Here is a 19,218-nt window from a genome sequence, read left to right on the forward strand (position 1 = left end):
CACCTGCAAGAAAACAACCCCCTTGTGATTAGCAGTCACATAGACCTTGTCTTTGAAGCCAGCTACTGGTAACAATATTTTTCTGAATTCCTCAATTGGGCGATGTGGGAACACTGTCATGGGAACTTCTCATAGTTGCCCTGGTAGCATGGTTTGCTCAGCTACAGCAAGCCATGGGATTTTTGCTGTTTCAAGAAATCCCTCAACAACAGTCAAAAGTATAGATTCACAAATATACTTCAAGTTATCAACTTATAAGTAGGAATTATAGAATTTTTAAAGTAAATCTTTAATATACCAGTAGGAAATACATTTCTTTCGCTACTACACCTTAAAATTTCAAGAATAACTTTTCTTTCTGCAAAAATAATGCTGTCTTACTGTTCTACGTGCCACACATCTCCCAATAACAGCAAAAAGTTTCCCCTTCCCTCCAGCACCAGACTTACTGTGCACTGAGCCCTCTGTATTGCGCGTGTGCAAGAAATCAAACATTCCCTAGTGCCCTAATAGCTGGGCATTTTTGCTTTTGTAGCTATGTGAAAAATGTACTACGTGAGCAAAATAAGTTTAGCAGTTCTTGGGAGTATTAGCTTCACTACACAAAAGTATTGATTTTGCTGCCTGAAGCTTATTCCTGAGAAAAAACCCTCCCCCTCCCACTCCTCAGTCTACCCCCTAAAAGACAGCAGTAATGGCTTATTCACATAATACTTGTAAACACATAACAAATCATGATCCATAATATACCAGTTGCTATTCTTACACATTCTGAGTTGAGACAGAAAAGGCAAAACACTATTCTGATAGCAGCAAGACTAGGATAAAATAATTAATTATATATATATATATAAAAAAAATTGCATTCTGCCTTAATCTAGACCTCAGTAATGAACTGCTATCCCCAAAGAATCATTAGAAACTTCTGTAAGTTCTAGTTACCCTTCTGTTGCATTTTAAACCAGCCATTCGCTTACACGCCCCACGGGCCCACAGTGGGATTGATTTTAGGCTCCCTCCATCATAGTGGTCCTTCAGGACAGTAGAGATGGTATGTAGTGTTGGATTGTTGCATGCTAAAGCCAGTTCTGGTAACATCAACACTTCACTTCTCTGGTTCCATCAAGATTCATTCTTCATTAATCTAGGCTACTTCCTGTAATACCACTGTATTGTGGTTTAACCTGGCAGGCAGCTAAGCACTAAGCTCTACATCTAAATGCCTTTTAAAGCCCTCCAGGGATGGTGACTCAACCCCTTCCCTGGGCAGCCCATTCCAATGCCTAACAACCCTTTCGGTAAAGAAGTTTCTCCTAACATCCAAACTAAACCTCCCTTGGTGCAACTTTAGCCCATTTCCCCTTGTCCTATCACCAGGCACGTGGGAGAATAGACCAATCCCCACCTTGCTACAGCCTCCTTTAAGGTACCTATAAAGAATGATAAGATCACCCCTGAGCCTCCTCTTCTCCAAGCTAAACAACCCCAGCTCCCTCAGCCGATCCTCGTAAGACTTGTTCTCCAGACCCCTCACCAGCTTCGTCGCCCTTCTCTGGACTCGCTCAAGCACCTCGATGTCCTTCTTGTAGCGAGGGGCCCAAAACTGAACACAGTACTCGAGGTGCGGCCTCACCAGAGCCGAGTACAGGGGGACAATCACTTCCCTAGACCTGCTGGCCACACTGTTTCTGATACAAGCCAGGATGCTGTTGGCCTTCTTGGCCACCTGAGCACACTGCTGGCTCATATTCAGCCGACTATCAACCAATACTCCCAGGTCCTTCTCTGCCAGGCAGCTTTCTAACCACTCCTCTCCCAGCCTGTAGCTCTGCTTGGGGTTGTTGCGCCCCAAGTGCAGGACCCAGCACTTGGCCTTGTTGAACTTCAGTTTTCTCTTCCTTTCCTGTCCTATTAAACTGTATCTCAACCCATGAGCTTTTACTTTTTCTTCCTGATTCTCTCCCCCATCCCACTTGGGGGGGAAAATTAACTGCCTGCTGGGTTAAACCACAACATAGTTCCAGACCTGAACTAAAGCTGCCCTGCTGTGGCTACCCAGCTTTATATCACCTCCCTATCACTTATTTATCAAAAGCTTCACCTTAAAAGGAAACCAGGAGAAATAGGTGAATTGAATTTTAATATAGATGTAATTCATTTCAGTCACATTATGAGAGTTCATTCACATTTCCAGATTCCTTGTATCAGGTTTTTCTAATACTAACCTTTACCTACATGAGGGAAAGCCTCAGCTACGCGGCACTGAGAGGGAACCATACTCCTGAAGATACGGTTCATAAAGGGGCCTCTTCAGGGAAACATGTCAGAGTTCAGTTTCTCCTTTTCCAATCTAGATGTTGTTGATACCACAGCTTCATCCCAGCCCCATTCTGCATGAAACATGAGATGCCTTCCCTTCTTTCTTCATCTCCAGCCCTCTTATCTGGCTCTTTTCTTCAGCTGCCTTGTTCAGATATGGGAAGCAGAAACAAACACCTATTCTAGGAAGTGTTGGGGGGGGGGGGGGAGCACGCAGGGGGCCACAACATTTGAGATCTTTCTTGTGAAGGAAGGACAGAACAAGCCTTATGACGTAAATTAGGAATTACTACACATGGGTAGGACCAAAAAGACTAAGTGCTTAATATCCAAACGGGCTGTGTATCACAAAATGCTCATCACTAAAGGAAGGGGTAACACGAGGAAATAAGCTGCAATACAGACAATGAAGCACAAGGACTGTAACAGAGAAAGCATGCAACTACAAAGCTTTTGGAAGAAATGAAAGTTTATCTAAATTCCTTCAGGTAAAGATTCATGGAAGACAGATGTTTGAAATGAAGCTTTGCACAATTCAGGAAGGAGGCAACAAAAAAACCTCACACCTCAGATATATTTGAATAGTACTTGGGCAATGCTGGAACTTGCTTTTATCATGCTGTACTGGCATTTTAAGTATGCAGGTAAGTCCCTTCCAGCAGATTCATGAAACACACAGATAAAATCGTTTTATAATTGGGACGCTATATTAAATTAAGCTCTAATTACTTTTCCTACTGAAAGTGTATTAAATTAGAAAAAGCAGATCAAAGAGTTGAATATCTCAGAAATCAAGCAGATTAAAAACATACAGATCTCAGGAACAGATGAGCCTAACATTCCCGTAATAGCAATTGACAGTTGCTGATAGACTACAATAAACAACCTAGCTAGTTCAGCATAGAAGATAAATAGAGCAATAAAAATATTCAATGACCTGAATAAAAAAGTTCATGCATGCATGTGTGTGCAGATACATAAGTAAAGCAATGGAGTCAACTAATACTGACTGCTGACTATGCACTGAACAATAGCACAAGCTCATTTCCAAAGTTTATAAAGGCTAAATATTTTCCATTGACATGAAGACAGCAAGAAACTTAAATACATTAAAGCAAGGCAATACCACTCTCATAGCTGTAGATACAGATACTGCATTCAAAAAGATTAGAACAAAGAAGGAAAGAAGGTAGGTCTACAAATAGAAAAAATAAAACAGATAATAGGAGTCTGAAATATCCAGTGCTGCCTTTGCTTCTGCATTCACACAAATTAGGAAGGAGTAGGATATGCCAGGATAAAAAACAAAAACATTTATACAAGAAACATATTCAAGACCTTCTGAATCCTTGTTTTCCAAGTATTCTAGGGACCGCTATTTCTTGTTCTCAAGCTAACTTTTCCATTTCATAAATGAAGTAATCGTAGTCTAGATGGAACAGCCAACAGTGAGGGTGCACAACTATTTGAAAGCACCACACACTACCACCAGTAACTGATGACACATTTCAGAAGGTCTATTTTCAAAAGCATTTTTTTAATCACTTGGATGATGGAATAAGAAAAAATATTCTCTAAAATGTATAGGACAAAGCAAAATCAGAAGCAAGAACATCAAGCACATACCTCTCAGTTTTTCCAGCAATACAATAATTCATTTTGAGCTACTGATGAAGGAAATTTTAATCTAACAACAGCTCTGGCAATGTGTCCGCATTCTTCTTTCCTTGAACTCAGGTGCTCAAGCAGAAACCCCCTACTAGAGATATGAGCTTGAGAACCAAGGTTCAACTATTTAAATCATGACAGCAAGACTTGATATATATCATCTGTTATCACCCTTACCATATTTATTATGTTTTATTATTATTTTTATTATGATTGATGTTATGACATTTAGACTTCTTTAATATTGAAGCTGCCTGATCAGAACTGCAAAAACATACCTTTGTTGATGATGGTGGAGTAGGAAAATTAAGCCAGGCTGGAGCAAAGTCATGCTGCGCCATTTAGGTCCAGTCTCTCTGAATCAATGAGACAAGGCTTCAGCACCCCATGGCAAGTCCCTGTAATTGGAAAAACAAGATAAACATCTAAAAAGTACTCATTTCAAGAACATTATGCTTGTGGTATAATCACTACCTCCTTTCTGTTGTCTGGTATTGTTGTCTCAAACAGATATGATTTGTAATCTAGCTAGCCTTATCTCATTACAGTGTCACATTTGTCCTTTTATTACCAAAGTGTCACATTAATCAAATATTTCAAAAAGATCATAAAATTAGAACTGATATTCATTCCTTTATTTCCTCCTGCAAATTGGATGAAACATCTTGCGTGACATCTGATCAGAAAGCTGTGGCAAAAATATCTCACTGAAATATTTTCTGATACTGTCTAGAATGGATTATAGAAGCTATTTCACTAGCTTCTTAGAAGAAGCTGATTTCCCAAATTAGCCCCTGAAAGTTAATCTCAGAGGCCACATTAAGATTCCTCATGAGAAAACTAGATGCCAAGAACACCGTACTTTCCTCTAGATTGAATGGAAACAGAGCCTGAATATCCAGAAATACTGCCAAAATCCAGTAAAATTCACTAGTTCGAACATGGGCAAGAGAAGGTAATGGCTTAAGGCAAAACCCAAGAGTACTTTTTCTACCCCTTGTTCTCCCCACAGGCAGAGAAACATTTCTCAGTAAACAAGAGAATGCAAGGTAATATAAACTATTGCTTAAAGCTGAACAATAGCACTGAAAGGAAAGAAATAGATGAAACACTACCTGAATTATAAGGGAATCGTGCTCTACGGCTGGATACCGCAAAATTATCAATGACTCAAAAATATTTAAGTATGATATACACGTTATTAGAAAATTCATGTAGTGAAAACATAATTAACATCCAAGTGCATGCTATAGGGAAAAGCAAATAAACATGTATTCCATGCCTATGCACAACAGAGTGCAAATCTGTTAGTGAACACAGATGTGGGTCACTTTAATCTAAAACTGCTGTAATTTGATAAGTTTTAACAAGCACTGTGGAATCTGAACTAGGTAACTGATAATTATTATTGCATTTTGGCCTGAATTGGGCTACTGCGGACTTCCAGCAAGAGAAATTTCAACAATTAAAAAGAAGTTTAGCAAATTTGTAAGTATTAAACTGCACTACTTAGTTGAGTTGCTGCTTTTTTTTTTATGCCATGAATTCATACTAAAGCTGTTTTTTTGTTTGTTTTTTCTTTCATTTTAGCTTTCTTGATCCTATCCCTGCATGTCTAGGCAGCATCCCTGTACTCTTCCCATGCCATATGCCCCTGCTTCCACTGCCTGTGCATTTCCTTCTTGCGCCTCAGTTTGACCAGCAGGTCCTTGCACAGCCATCCCAGTTTCCTGCCCTCCCTGCTTGCTTTCTTTCTTACACAGGGGGATGGAGAGTTCTTGCACTCTAAGAAAAACATCCTTAAAGAGTTGCCAGGGACAAAGGAGATGAACAGAGCTAAGGACAGTGTTCCAGGGTATCTCATCCACCAGGTCTTTTTATAGGAGCCCTCCTATTTCTGACAGTTTCTTTGTGACAATTTGTGACAATTCCTCCTTCCTTTGTGACAACTCACAACTATTTCCCCTGTTGCTTCCTAAAGTTTCAGCAGTCCCTAGTTCTTTTCTGTAAGAGGTACATTCCTTCCTCCACTAAATCTAGTTCAAAGCTCTGATAATAAATCCTGCCAACTTGCTACCCAGAATGCTCTTGCACCACCTGGTCAAGTGTGCACCATCCAGTGCCAACATGGCTGGTCAAAAGTGCACCTGAGATTGTAGAACCCAAAACCCTGAGCGTGGCTAGTGCCACGCAACTAATCATCCACCTGATCGGTTAGCTTTTCTTTAAACCACATTTTAGAATATACAGCCTATCCAGCTTTAAGTTACCAACCCCATGTTTTACCAGGCTCCATAAATATTCTTAGTTGCTACCTTTCTGATGTTGCCAACAAGCTTGCCTTAGAATGCATTTTAATACAGAAAATGTTTTCATTACAAGTATGAGCTCTGCTTCATTACAAGTATCAACACTAGAGTACTCTTCATCCCCAGGAAAATATTTTTGGCAAACTGAAAACAGGTCGCCAAGTGAGACCGGAAGGCCAGCAAGACTACCGCCACCTCAGGCAAGATTTGCTATGCCTAAACCATTTACGGTCAGTTTGGTTGCCAAACATCAGTTTGATTTTTGGCTGATTTCAAATTAAGTTACACCAACAAGTTAGACTACCACTTTCTTCTGCAACACGTTGCAGCACTGAATTGCTCTTACATTATTTCAAAGATTTCTTCTACAAGATCTGACCATTTTTGTTTTTCCCCCTGTTATTCAAGTCATTTACTTCATCTATCCCCAGCAGTCAGAGACATTTCTGCATTCTGTACCCCCCAAAGCGACTGCAACCTCTACTCAGATTTGTACTACTTACATATTTAATAATATGCTCTATTTCATTATTGCAGATGTTAATAAAAATACTGAAGAGACCTATTTAGTTCACTTGATATGTCCTTCCAGCTTGACATCAAACAGTTACCTTTGCAAAGACTGATGAGCCTAAGGCAAATAGGTAGCACTGATAAGCAACTCATTTTTGAAGAACATTTCCGCCTTTGAGAAATACAGGACTGTCTCACATTTAACTAAAAATTCACACCTTAAGTATTTGGATAGAATGAAAATAAGTAGTATGCGCCCATACAAGCATTAACAAGAGTGATTTAGTTATAATGACAGACCATGAAGAACTTGTCTCCTAGCAAGCCTTCTCTTATATATACACACCAGATCAATCACTGTTCATTAACATTGATAAATGATGACCAGAGAGCACCTCTCCTAGAAAGGCAGGCTGAGAGAGTTGGGGTTGTTCCCTGGAGAAGAGAAAGCTCCAGGAAGATCTCATTGCAGCCTTCCAGTACCTAAAGGGGGCCTACAGGAAAGCTGGGGAGGGACTCCTTGTCAGGGAATGTAGCGATAGGACAAGGAGTAATGGCTTTAAACTAAGAGGATAGATTTAGATTAGATATTAGGAAGAAATTCTTCAGAGGGTGGTGAGGCACTGGAGCAGGTTGCCCAGAGAAGTTGTGGATGCCCCATCCCTAGAAGTGTTCAAGGCCAGGTTAGACGGGGCTTTGAGCAACCTGGTCTAGCGGAAGGTGGTAGAATGCATCCCTGCTCATGGGGGGGGGTGTGGGGGTGGAACTATATGATCTTTAAGGTCCCTTCCAACCTAAACCATTCCATGATAAAACAGTTGTACTCCCAACATTAAAAAACGGCTATCAGAAATGTATTGAGGTAAGCTCCATAGATCTGAATATGGTGATTCTACTGCTTTCAGAAGCTGTCTTGGTAACAAAAGATTAAGCCCAAAATTTGTCACGATGAACTCATCGTTCTTTAGTAGCACAAACTCAAAACATACCTGCCTTTAGTAAAAGTATCCTGAAAGCTAACTTGGCTTAGGTTGCCCATCACTGAAACAGAGCTGTAAAATTCTAAAAAGGCAATAAAAGGATACTGAAATATTGCTATCCTCTTACTATTAACATTCAAATGCATTTCAGTTTCCTGAACATTTTTAGCAGTCTGATTAAGTCTCACGGTAGCAATAGTTTCTGATGTCTGATTCAAGTTCTGCATAGTGACTTCATAAAAAAGCCTTCCATTGGTATAGATTTAGATTAAAATCTTCACAAAATGTATGTTTTGCTATGCACGTGGATAGTAGAGTAGCTTGCAGCAAAGAAAAAATTAATTCATTTTTTTTTCTTGAGGGTCATCTAAGAAATCTGTAAAGAATTTTGTTTCAGGTAACGTGCAAAAATTATTCCAGTATTTAATTACTGAAAATTTAATTCTATTGTTTTGTGAGGTCTGAACATCAATAAGGCAGTGAATACCAAGTAAAAATGAACAGCTAGTACCAAACACTGTACAGTGAAGAGGTTTGATCTCGTAAAGATAAGTCACCCACTTTGAGCCACATTAGCAGCTGAAGCAAGAACACTACACAGTATAATCAAACAATCAAAAAGGTAAGTTTGTCTTTTTTTTTTTATGATGGAGTTGATAGGGTCCTTTTGTGACAAAGTATTTTTCATCAGTTTTAAAGTAGCTGGAGACACTTTTAAAACAAAGTTGTCTTCGCACAACAGTATTCAGGAAAGCTTAATATATTTTGCCTCTGTTTTAGAAAGAGTAGTAACGTGTTGAGAAAAGGGAAATTGAAAGCAACTGCATGAATCAGAAGTCAAGACTTCTGTGAAAAGGCTAAGAAAAACATCATCTAGAGTCAACTCCCAGAACTCCACATTACCAAAAAAAAAAACACAACAAAAAGATGGAACTAAAACAACTATCTTTAGCTTGGGCTTACCAAATTAATTAAAAACAAACAAACAAACAAATGTTAAACAGCACAGTCGTTCTTCCCTGAACATTTTCTTTTTTATATCATCACAAAACAAAATACAAGTAAGGCCACATTTGGAATACCGTCATAAATTCAACATTTTTCCAAGGGCAATAGCAAACTACTTCAGTCATCATGGACAAAAGAAGCCTCTAAGAAAACTTCTCTGCTTGCTTTGCCTCACAAAATGAGGAACTAAGATATATTTAACCATTGGTCATAAACATCTGAAGGAGTAAATTCCACTGAGAAAAGAGGTGTTTTAGTCCAAAACACCACAAAATGACAATAAAAAAAAATAATTAAAAAAAACACAGTTGGAAATGGGGTTTTGAAGATCAGAAGAACAGGATTCTGGAACAACTTTAAGACTTCAAATATTCAAATCTGTCAATTCCTATTATGCTTAAATGCCAGAAATTAAGAATTGTTATACATGAAACTGTTTAACTACACAAATACATGCACACAAATAACACTGCAATTAAGTCATTTTTCCCTTAGGTGGTGACCATGAGACTAAACCCCCAACCCCCACCCCCACCCCCCCCCGGAAATTTTCCTCCATTCTGAAAATGCTAGGTGGCTTTTTAATGAGACTTCTGCATTTTCTTGAATATATACAAATCTTACCACCCCCCCCCCCATTCACCAGGAGGAAAAAAGAAAAAGGACTCCTGCCACCAGAACTGTCAGTTACAGATTTCACCCTCCTTCACTCCTGAAGGATTTCAATAATGCCCTGGTTTTGGCTGGGATAGAGTTAATTTTCCTCCTAGTAGCTGGTACAGTGCTGTGTGTGGGACTTAGGAGAAAAATAATGCAGGCGACACGCTGTTTCAGCTGATGCAGAGCAGTGCTTACACTAAATCAAGGACTTTTCAAGCTTCTCATGCTGTCCTGCCAGCAAGGAGGCTAAGGGTACACAAGAAGCTGGGAGGGGACAGAACCAGGACAGCTGACCCAAAAGAATAGTCCATACCATAGGATGTCACACAGAACAATAAAAATTGAGGGGACCGTTGCTGGGGGGCTGCCTGGGCAATTGCATTGTGCATCACTTGGTTTATTCCCCCCCTTCTTATTATTAAGCTATCCTTATCAACTCATGAGTTCTTGCACTTTTCAATTTTCTCCCCTATCCCACTTGGGGGTGGGGGAAGCAAACAAGCGTGTAGTATTTAACTGTCTGACAGGTTAAAGCACAACCACTAAATAAGCAGGCAAACTGGCAATATATTGCAGTAACTTCTAACCAGGAAGTGTAAGACCATTATAGGGTAAGCATAGTGCAGAACCTAGCAAGCACCTGTTAGCAGAACTCATATCTCCACACACTTTAAAAATAGATTACAGTGCAGACACATACAAGACTTGTCACAGAGTATCCAGGGATTTTACAGAGGTAGTAACATTTATAGAATCATAGAATATCCTGAGTTGGAAGGGACCCATAAGGATCATCGAGTCCAACTCCTGGCACCACACAGGTCTACCCAGAAGTTTAGACCAAGTGACTAAGTGCACAGTCCAAACGCTTCTTAAACTCTGAAAGGCTTGTTGCAGTGACTACTTCCCTGGGGAGCCTGTTCCAGTGTGCAAACACCCTCTCAATGAAGAACCTCTTCCTTATGATCTACTCTGACTTGCTCCATGTATTAGAAATTAATATAATGTCTAGAATTGCATCTGCTAACAGTGAAAAAAATAATAACCTTCTTTATAAAAGGTCTCCAACCTGGCCTTTGAAAAATCAATAAAACAAAGGATACTGAAGCTCAGAATAAATTAATTTTTGAGTAAATAATTTAAGTAATCACTGTTGTGTTTTAACCCAGCCAGCAGCTAAGGACCACAGAGCTGTTCACTCACCCTCCCCCAACCCCCCTGTGGAACAGGGGAGAAAATCAGGAAGAAAAAAAAAGTGAAAGCTTATGGGATGAGATAAAGACAGTTTATTAGGACAGAAAAGAAAGGAAAATAATAGCAACAGTACTACTATACTTCTAATGTGTACAAAGCAAGTGATGCACAATGCAATTGCTCACCACCCACTGACAAGCCTGACAATCATGAATAACTTGTGCAATAGTGTCCATGGTCAGGTCCAGCCCTCGATCATGAGCCCATCTGTATGTTGCATCTCTACCTTGATGGCCTGAGGTGTCATGGGCCCATCAGGCTATAAATAATTCACCCTTATGTTGCCAGTCCAGGTCCACCTGAGCCACTTCAATCTTAGCAGCCTGATCCACCTGCTGGTTGTTTTGATGTTCTTCAGTGGACTCTCCTTTCGTTGCCAGGAAGCTTCCCAACCTGGTACGCCCCTCTGATTATTATCCTCTTTTGATAGTCCAGGCGGGCAGTGACAACATTGAAGAGAGAAGCCTGAAGGCAATCAAAAGAGACTTCAGGGGGCTGGGACGGTTAGTGGAGGGAGCGGGAGTGCAGGTAGTGTTTTCATCCATCCCTATGGCGGCAGGGAGGGGTACAGAGAGGACGCGGAAGCCCACCTGTTAAACACGTGGCTCCGGGGCTGGTGCCAACGCAGAAATCTTGGGTTTTTCGACCATGGGGCACTTTACTCAGCACCCGGCCTGATGGCCGCAGACGGGTCCCTATCTTTTAGGGGAAAAAGGATCCTGGGCCAGGAGCTGGCAGGGCTTATTGAGAGGGCTTTAAACTAGGTAAGAAGGGGGACGGGGCTGAAGCAAGGCTTGTTGGAGCTGTGCCAGGGGGAACAATGGCAAGGCCGGAGGATAAGGTAATGGCCCAGCTGAAGTGCATCTACACCAACGCACGCAGCATAGGTAACAAACAAGAGGAGCTGGAAGCCATCGTGCAGCAGGCAGGCTACAACTTGGTTGCCATCACGGAGACGTGGTGGGACCAGTCTCAGACTGGAGTGCTGCAATGACTGGCTATAAGCTCTTCAGAAGGGACAGGCAGCACATAAGGGGTGGTGGTGTGGCTCTCTATATTAGAGAGTCTTTCGATGTTGTAGAACTCGAGGCTAGGAATGACAAGGTCGAGTCCCTGTGGGTTAGGATCGGCTGGGACAACAAGGCTAGTGTCCTGGTCAGGGTCTGCTATAGACCACCGAACCAGGATGAGGAGACGGATGAGGAGTTCTACAGGCAGCTGACAGAAGTTGCGAAATCTTCAGCGCTTGTACTCGTGGGGGACTTCAACTTCCCTGACATATCCTGGAAGCACAACACAGCCTAGAGAAAGCAATCTAGGAGGTTTCTGAAGAGCATGGAAGATAGCTTCCTGACACAGCTGGTTAGTGAACCTACCAGGGGAGGTGCCCCGCTAGACCTTCTCTTCACAAACAGAGAAGGACTGGTGGAGGATGTGATTGTTGGGATCAGTCTTGGGCAGAGCGACCACAAAATGGTGGAGTTCTCTATTCTTGGCAAAGCCAGGAGGGGACCAGTAAAACTGCTGTATTGACTTTCGGATGGCTGACTTTGGGCTGCTCAGGACACTAGTTGGTGGAGTCCCTTGGGAGGCGGTTCTGAAGGGCAGAGGGGTCCAGGAAGGCTGGGCGCTCTTCAAGAGGGAAATCTTAATGGCGCAGGAACGGTCTGTCCCCACGTGCCCTAAGACGAGCTGGCAGGAAGAAGACCAGCCTGGCTCAACAAAGAATTGTGGCTTGAGCTTAGGAGAAAAAAGAGGGTTTATAATCTTTGGAAAAGAGGGCGGGCCACTCAGGAGGACTATAAGGTGTTGCGAGGCTGTGCAGGGACAAAATTAGAAAGGCCAAAACTCATCTGGAGCTCAATCTGGCTACTGCCGTTAAAGATAACAAAAAACGTTTTTATAAATACATCAACACAAAAAGGAGGACTAAGGAGAATCTCCATCCTTTACTGGATGCGGGGGGAAACTTAGTTACAAGAGATGAAGAAAAGGCGGAGGTGCTCAATGCCTTCTTTGCCTCAGTCTTTAGCAGCAATACTGGTTATTCTCTGGATACCCAGTACCCTGAGCTGGTGGAGGGGATGGGGAGCATACTGTGGCCCTCACTATCCACAAAGAACTGGTTGGTGACCTGCTATGGCACTTGGATGTGCACAAATCAATGGGGCTGGATGGGATCCACCTGAGGGTACTGAGAGAATCTGGCAGAGGAGCTGGCCAAGCCCCTATCCATCATTTATCAGCAGTCCTGGCTATCAGGGAGGTCCCAGCTGACTGGCGGCTAGCAAATATGATGCCCATCTACAAGAAGGGCCGGAGGGCAGACCCGGGGAACTACAGGCCTGTCAGTTTGACCTCAGTGCCAGGGAAGCTCATGGAGCAGATCCTCTTGAGAGTCATCTTGCGGCACTTGCAGGGCAAGCAGGCAATCAGGCCCAGTCAGCATGGGTTTATGGAAGGCAGGTTCTCCTTGACGAACCTGATCTCCTTCTATGACAAAGTGACGCACTGGGTGGATGAGGGAAAGGCTGTGGATGTGGTCTACCTTGACTTCAGCAAGGCTTTTGACACCATCTCCCACAGCATTCTCCTCAAGAAACTGGCTGCTCTTAACTTGGACTGGCGCACGCTTCGTTGGGTTAAAAGTGGCTGGATAGCCGGGCCCAAAGAGTCGTGGTAAATGGAGTCAAGTCCAGTTGGAGGCCAGTCACTAGTGGCGTCCCCCAGGGCTCGGTGCTCTTTAATATCTTCATCAATGATCTGGACGAGGGCATTGAGTGCACCCTCAGTAAGTTTGCAGATGACACCAAGCTAGGTGCATGTGTCGATCTGCTTGAGGGTAGGAAGGCTCTGCAGGAAGATCTGGATAGCTGCACCGATGGGCTGAGGTCAACTGCATGAAGTTCAACAAGGCCAAGTGCTGGGTCCTGCACCTGGGGCGCAACAACCCCAAGAAGAACTACAGGCTGGGAGATGAGTGGTTGGAGAGCTGTCAGGCAGAGAAGGACCTGGGAGTGATGGTGGACAGTCGGCTGAATATGAGCCAGCAGTGTGCTCAGGTGGCCAAGAAGGCCAACGGCATCCTGGCTTGTATCAGAAACAGTGTGACCAGCAGGGCTAGGGAGGTGATCGTCCCCTGTACTCGGCTCTGGTGAGGCTGCACCCTGAGTCCTGTGTTCAGTTTTGGGCCCCTCGCTACAAGAAGGACATCGAGGTGCTTGAGCGAGTCCAGAGAAGGGCGACGAAGCTGGTGAGGGGCCTGGAGAACAAGTCCTACAAGAAGCGGCTGAAGGAGCTGGGCTTGTTCAGCCTGGAGAAGAGGAGGCTCAGGGGCGACCTTATTGCTCTCTACAGATACCTTAAAGGAGGCTGTAGTGAGGTGGGGGATGGCCTGTTCTCCCACGTGCCTGGTGACAGGACGAAGGGGAATGGGCTTAAGTTGCGCCAGGGGAGTTTTAGGTTAGATGTTAGGAAGAACTTCTTTACTGAAAGGGTTGTGAGGCATTGGAACAGGCTGCCCAGGGAGGTGGTGGAGTCACCATCCCTGGAAGTCTTCAAAAGACGTTTAGATGTAGAGCTTAGGGATATGGTTTAGTGGGGACTGTTAGTGTTAGGTCAGAGGTTGGACTCGATGATCTTGAGGTCTCTTCCAACCTAGAAATTCTGTGATTCTGTAAAAAGTATTCCTAATACTAAAAGGAATGAGCAACTTCCCCAGACATCCCTGATAAATTATAATTGTCAAACTATTTATCCACACATTTTAAAATAGAAGCAACTCAGAAGGGAGAGGAAAAAAAGTAACTTCAAGTACATTAGCTCATGGAGCACTAAGAAAGCTAATTATCTACAGTTTCCCTACATCATTTTACAGATTCAATTCCACTTCATTTATTCCAATACAAAAGGTATGTTTAAATAAAGGCTTGAAGTATAAGCTCCCTGGGGCAAGTACCTTATTTTCATGTTTATCTACAAACCACTTAACATACTGTCAGCACTACACAAATAAAAACCTAAAGGTGGTATTACAGTAGACCCTCATGCTAAGCATTTTCTCCTTAATAGGCCTCATCCAACTCTGAATTTTGCTCACTGTACAAGGGCACAGCTGTAAAGCACACCACGTCAAATGCACACGCATACAAATCAGAACAGTTGCACTTTCCAAGTGCAAACAGTATAAAAATAGGCAAAAAAGAATACATCTTTCTGGTTGCTGGTATTATTAAATAAATAATTTAATAAAGCTAAAAGGCAAACTTCAAAACATCCACAAGAGAAAGATGTGATTCCAAGCAGTAAGGGGATATAGTTCCTCAGTTTCAGCGTGACACCCCCCCCCCCCCATCAAGAAGTAAAAGTTTCTTGTAGTATTGAAAGTTAATAGCTTGAAAAACAGACGATTTTTTTCTATTAAGAACAAGTATGCATTTTACTATGTTTGTGGGCATATAATAAACAAAATCTAATAGCCACTTATGCCTGAATTCTTTCCATTCACCAAATGGTTTAAAACAAAACAGACTACTGCAGCTAAAATAATGAAGGCAATTCTATTAGTTTGGTTCCTTTACAAGTGGCTCAGTTCACTCACTCAAATCCCAGCCACACTAAGAAACTCAATGCAGAAAAGAAAGAAATTACAGAAAGACTCCTATCTATCTTAAACAGTTCCTATTTCAGTTTTGCTGTTTTGAAAAGACAGAAGTTAAAGTAACAAAACAGCAAAGTCATTCAAAGAAAACAAAATACCGAAGCTAAATCCAACTTTTAGATACTGACAAGGTAACACAAAATAGAACTACTTCAGTGATCCTAAGAAATTTAAAATATTTATTTAGAAGTGTTATTTATAGTAAAAATAAAACGTTACAGGAAAAAAAAAAAAAAAACAACACTGTAGCAGTCCTTCAGCATAATTTCCCATGCTTAAAGTTACTTTTCTGCCAGGCTTTAATGCAAGCCATATTCTCAAAAATCTTTGTAATGTCCTTAGATTTTTTATTTTATTTTATTATCTCAGTATTACTAATAGTTTAGTATCACAGAGTCTCTGAAATATTTTTGAAAAGATGGTGACTACGATAAATGTGTCACCTTTAACAGAGACTCAATTTATAGTCTACCCAATAATGCTTTAATTATTAAAGCTTTATGAATAAACGGGGGGGGGGGGGGGGGGGAAACGACACACGACTACATAAAATTACCACTGACTTCTGAATTAAGTTGTTCCATCCATCTTAATTTTCCTTGAGGCAGTAGCAATTCAGCTGAAATCAAGCCTGCAAAGAAAAATATTACAAATATATATATTAATTTCCACAGTTAACTGTATCTACATTGAGAAATCAATTACAGGGGAAGATGGCACCAATACAACTAACACATAAAATTGGTTAGTTAGCCAATATATTTTGGTTTTAAATCCTTCACAACAAAGTTGCGGAGGGTCGCTTTTTTTATTATGATATAGTTTCAAACCAGACTCATTCCCATTACAGAACAGGAAATTACTCTGAATATAACCTTAAAGTTTCAATGGAAAGAATAGAAATTTGCTTCCATACACGACAAAGAACAGCGAAAGGAAATAAATTTTAAAAAGCTACATCAATACCTTCATGCTACAAAAATGCCTAATGAAAATGGAAGGACAAGCCATCCAACAGACCTATTCAAGAAGCATAACAGCTCACTATTCAGATTACAATATTAACACAAAGGGATAAGTTACCTACGGATTCAGTCTAGATATATTTTTTTAAGTCTCCCAGAAGAATCACACTCCTACATACAAATTGCTCTCTGTAGTAGTGCATGTATTCTTCAAATCCTTACAGATATTCCATTAATTGACAAATAAAACCTAGATTCTGCAAGCTCATTTCAATGTTCTCAAAAGAAAAACAGCATCCTCTAGGCAGAGACTGTTACTGATTTAACCATTCTACCAACAAAATATTTATTCAAGTGTAAATTTGTTTATGAACACTACAATACTTACCTAATCCAAGAGGACCACACAAGGTGTCGTTAGCACCACGTGATTTATGTTTTTCCAGTTTGTTTTCCTTGAGATAATATCACAAGCTATTGTTGATACTACATTCGTAGCTGTTTGACATGAATTTGACATCACAGCAATCAGCTACCCATCCTTCTTGCTTACAGATTCCACAAGGCTATTTACAAAGCTTGCTAAGTCTCTAACTTAAGAAGTTTGTGTTTCTTTCTTAAGGCTTCTCCTCTCATCTATTCCATATACATATCACTATAAGAAGCATCAACTCCAGATGAAATAAATACACTTTTTATACTGTAAACTGTAAAGCCAAAAAAAAAAAAAAAAAAAAAATCTGAACTAAATAGCATTTCCTAATTTCAGAGAGCAGAGACATCTGTAAACAACAGCTATCTGGATATCACTCTATTGCATACCGGCAACAACATTTTTCAACAGAAGTAATTACAAACAAATTACTGTTACGTTTTTCATTTAGAAAATAGGTCTTAGTGCAAAATGACAAAAGGCTATATTAGAAAATCAAAAAAAAAAAAGGGGGGGGGTGTAAAAATATCTGCCATGAAACTTTTCAGCAACATCTACACAGTAACTCAGGCTGCACTTAATCTGGAGTCAGTTCACAAAACTGGTTATGCCTATGACTCAGACAGAACATCACTTGGAAGAAAAAAAGTAACTAAAAACCAAGAAGCACATTATTTTGACAACCAAAGCATTCCAAACTTGATACATTCAGCCACGTATCCATGACATGTGAAGTGTCCAAGGGTGAAGCGCTCTGTGCTTCTAGAAAGAGAAAGCTCACAACTTCCAATTCACTTTCCAGATGCCTACTGATTGTTCCAGAAGCCTTTTCAGGAGGATACACTTGGACAAATAATCCACAATCAGTGTCCGATATCTCCCCACTTTCAAAAAAAAGCAACTACAGCAGGTCGATCTCCACCATTCTTCCTCCCTACCAGCTAAGGCAAAACAAGCCAAACATCCAGGGCTCTCTCTGTAATCCAAATTACCTAAGGGAAAAGAATCATAGCCATCAGTTTTCACTTTTGAAATCTTAACCAGCATTACAGACAAATAGATATATCTGAATCTTAAAAAGTAAACGTGCATGCAGTCAGGCAACAAAATCCCAATACAGAAGGCTAGTGAAACCTGCACTCACACCCTGGAAAGCGCAGCGGGCATGCACTGGAGAACACAGCACTTCAGTGCTAACATTCTCCTGTCCTTATAAAAGAATCAGGCATCTTCTCCGGTCTCCGATGGAAAGAGGAAAAAAAAAAAAAAAAAAAAAAAAAGAAATTTTTCTTCTCATTTTATTGGGAAAACAATCAGCCTGCAGGACACTCGAGGAGGAAGGCGCTGACCCAGACTAGAGACAGCAAACAAGGCACGAAGCAAACCCGAAAAAGTGGCGGGGGCTGCCCGAGGAATCCCGAGCCGCAGGGAGCAGCACCGAGGCAGGCAGGCAGGCAGGCAGCCGGCCACAGCGTGGGGGAACAGCCCAGGGAAATCCCTAGCTTCTCCGCGAGAGCTTTTGCTGCTGATAAAGCGTCGGGAGCCGTGAAGGGTTCCGCCAGACAGGTTTCCCCAGGCAGGGCTCCCCCCGCCTTCCCTTGGGCAGGCCTCCCGCCACACGGGACCCTACGGCAAGGGAAGAAGAGAGGCAGCCCCACACCCCTCACAGTAGCACCCACCCTAGATACTCCACCTCTGCTCCCTGGCGGCGGTTGTTGCTGCTGCCGCCACCACACCGTACGCAGCAACAGCGACTCTCCACCCCCAAGAATCACGAAGAACCCCCAGACGCAAGAGCACCACACACGCAAACACACATGTACAGACACCAATCACCTCACTCCCAAAATGGCGCCACTCCGAGCTACAACGTTCAGCGCTCCCAAACCTCGCGAGAGCTGCCGCGCGATTCCACAGGAGCCTGAGGTGGGGCTTACCGGCCGCCGACGAGGTATGCGACCCCACCTCGCCTGCAGGAGTTCTCTGCCGTGACGTTATGAGAACAATCCCGAACGTTCAACGCGGGACGGCGGGGAAATCCTTAACGTGCGTCCTGCCTCGCCCGCGGGAGTTCCCAGCACCGACGTAATGAATTGTGCGGCGGCGCAGCCTTACTGGCCCCAGCGGCCGTACTCTGGTACAAGCCGCCGAGTGGCCAGAACCAGTTACTGAAACGAACGCTCAGGCCGTGATCATACAAACCATCCCAGACACCACTGAAAGATGCATGCGTTACGATCTTCCCACGGATGCGGGCGGAAGAGACCAGTAGAACATCACCCACCGCTGCGTGGGCGGGGCTGCGTAGGGAACTGCGCGGCCCGGCCGCTGCCCGCAGCGGCTGGCTGAGAGCTGCTAGCAAAGGCAACAGAGTTAAGTCACCCTTCTCGCCGGATTTGAAACTAGTGAGAGCCCAGTATCACCGTTTAAACAAACTAACTAAAAAAAT

General features: G+C 42.3%; 1 protein-coding gene and 1 pseudogene across 11 annotated transcripts in view; one reads left to right on the forward strand and one right to left on the reverse strand.

Moving 5' to 3' along the window:
• The window catches only part of LOC137846926 (mitogen-activated protein kinase kinase kinase 1-like), a 270,989-nt pseudogene that overhangs the window by 93,865 nt on the left and 157,906 nt on the right, over positions 1–19,218 (forward strand).
• The window catches only part of LOC137846964 (vasculin-like), a 56,816-nt gene that overhangs the window by 37,282 nt on the left and 316 nt on the right, over positions 1–19,218 (reverse strand). Inside the window, exons 1-4 of one of the 11 annotated variants that reach the window (XM_068665107.1) lie at positions 18,707–19,035; positions 16,725–17,761; positions 15,935–16,002; positions 4,266–4,385 (exon numbers count right to left, since the gene is read on the reverse strand). In XM_068665107.1, the coding sequence (XP_068521208.1) occupies positions 4,266–4,328 (63 nt within the window). In that variant the 5' untranslated portion in view covers positions 4,329–4,385; positions 15,935–16,002; positions 16,725–17,761; positions 18,707–19,035. The other 10 variants (XM_068665106.1, XM_068665109.1, XM_068665108.1 and 7 more) reach the window with 10 other exon arrangements.

The sequence above is a fragment of the Anas acuta genome, chromosome W, assembly GCF_963932015.1.
Source record: "Anas acuta chromosome W, bAnaAcu1.1, whole genome shotgun sequence".
Taxonomy (NCBI): domain Eukaryota; kingdom Metazoa; phylum Chordata; class Aves; order Anseriformes; family Anatidae; genus Anas; species Anas acuta.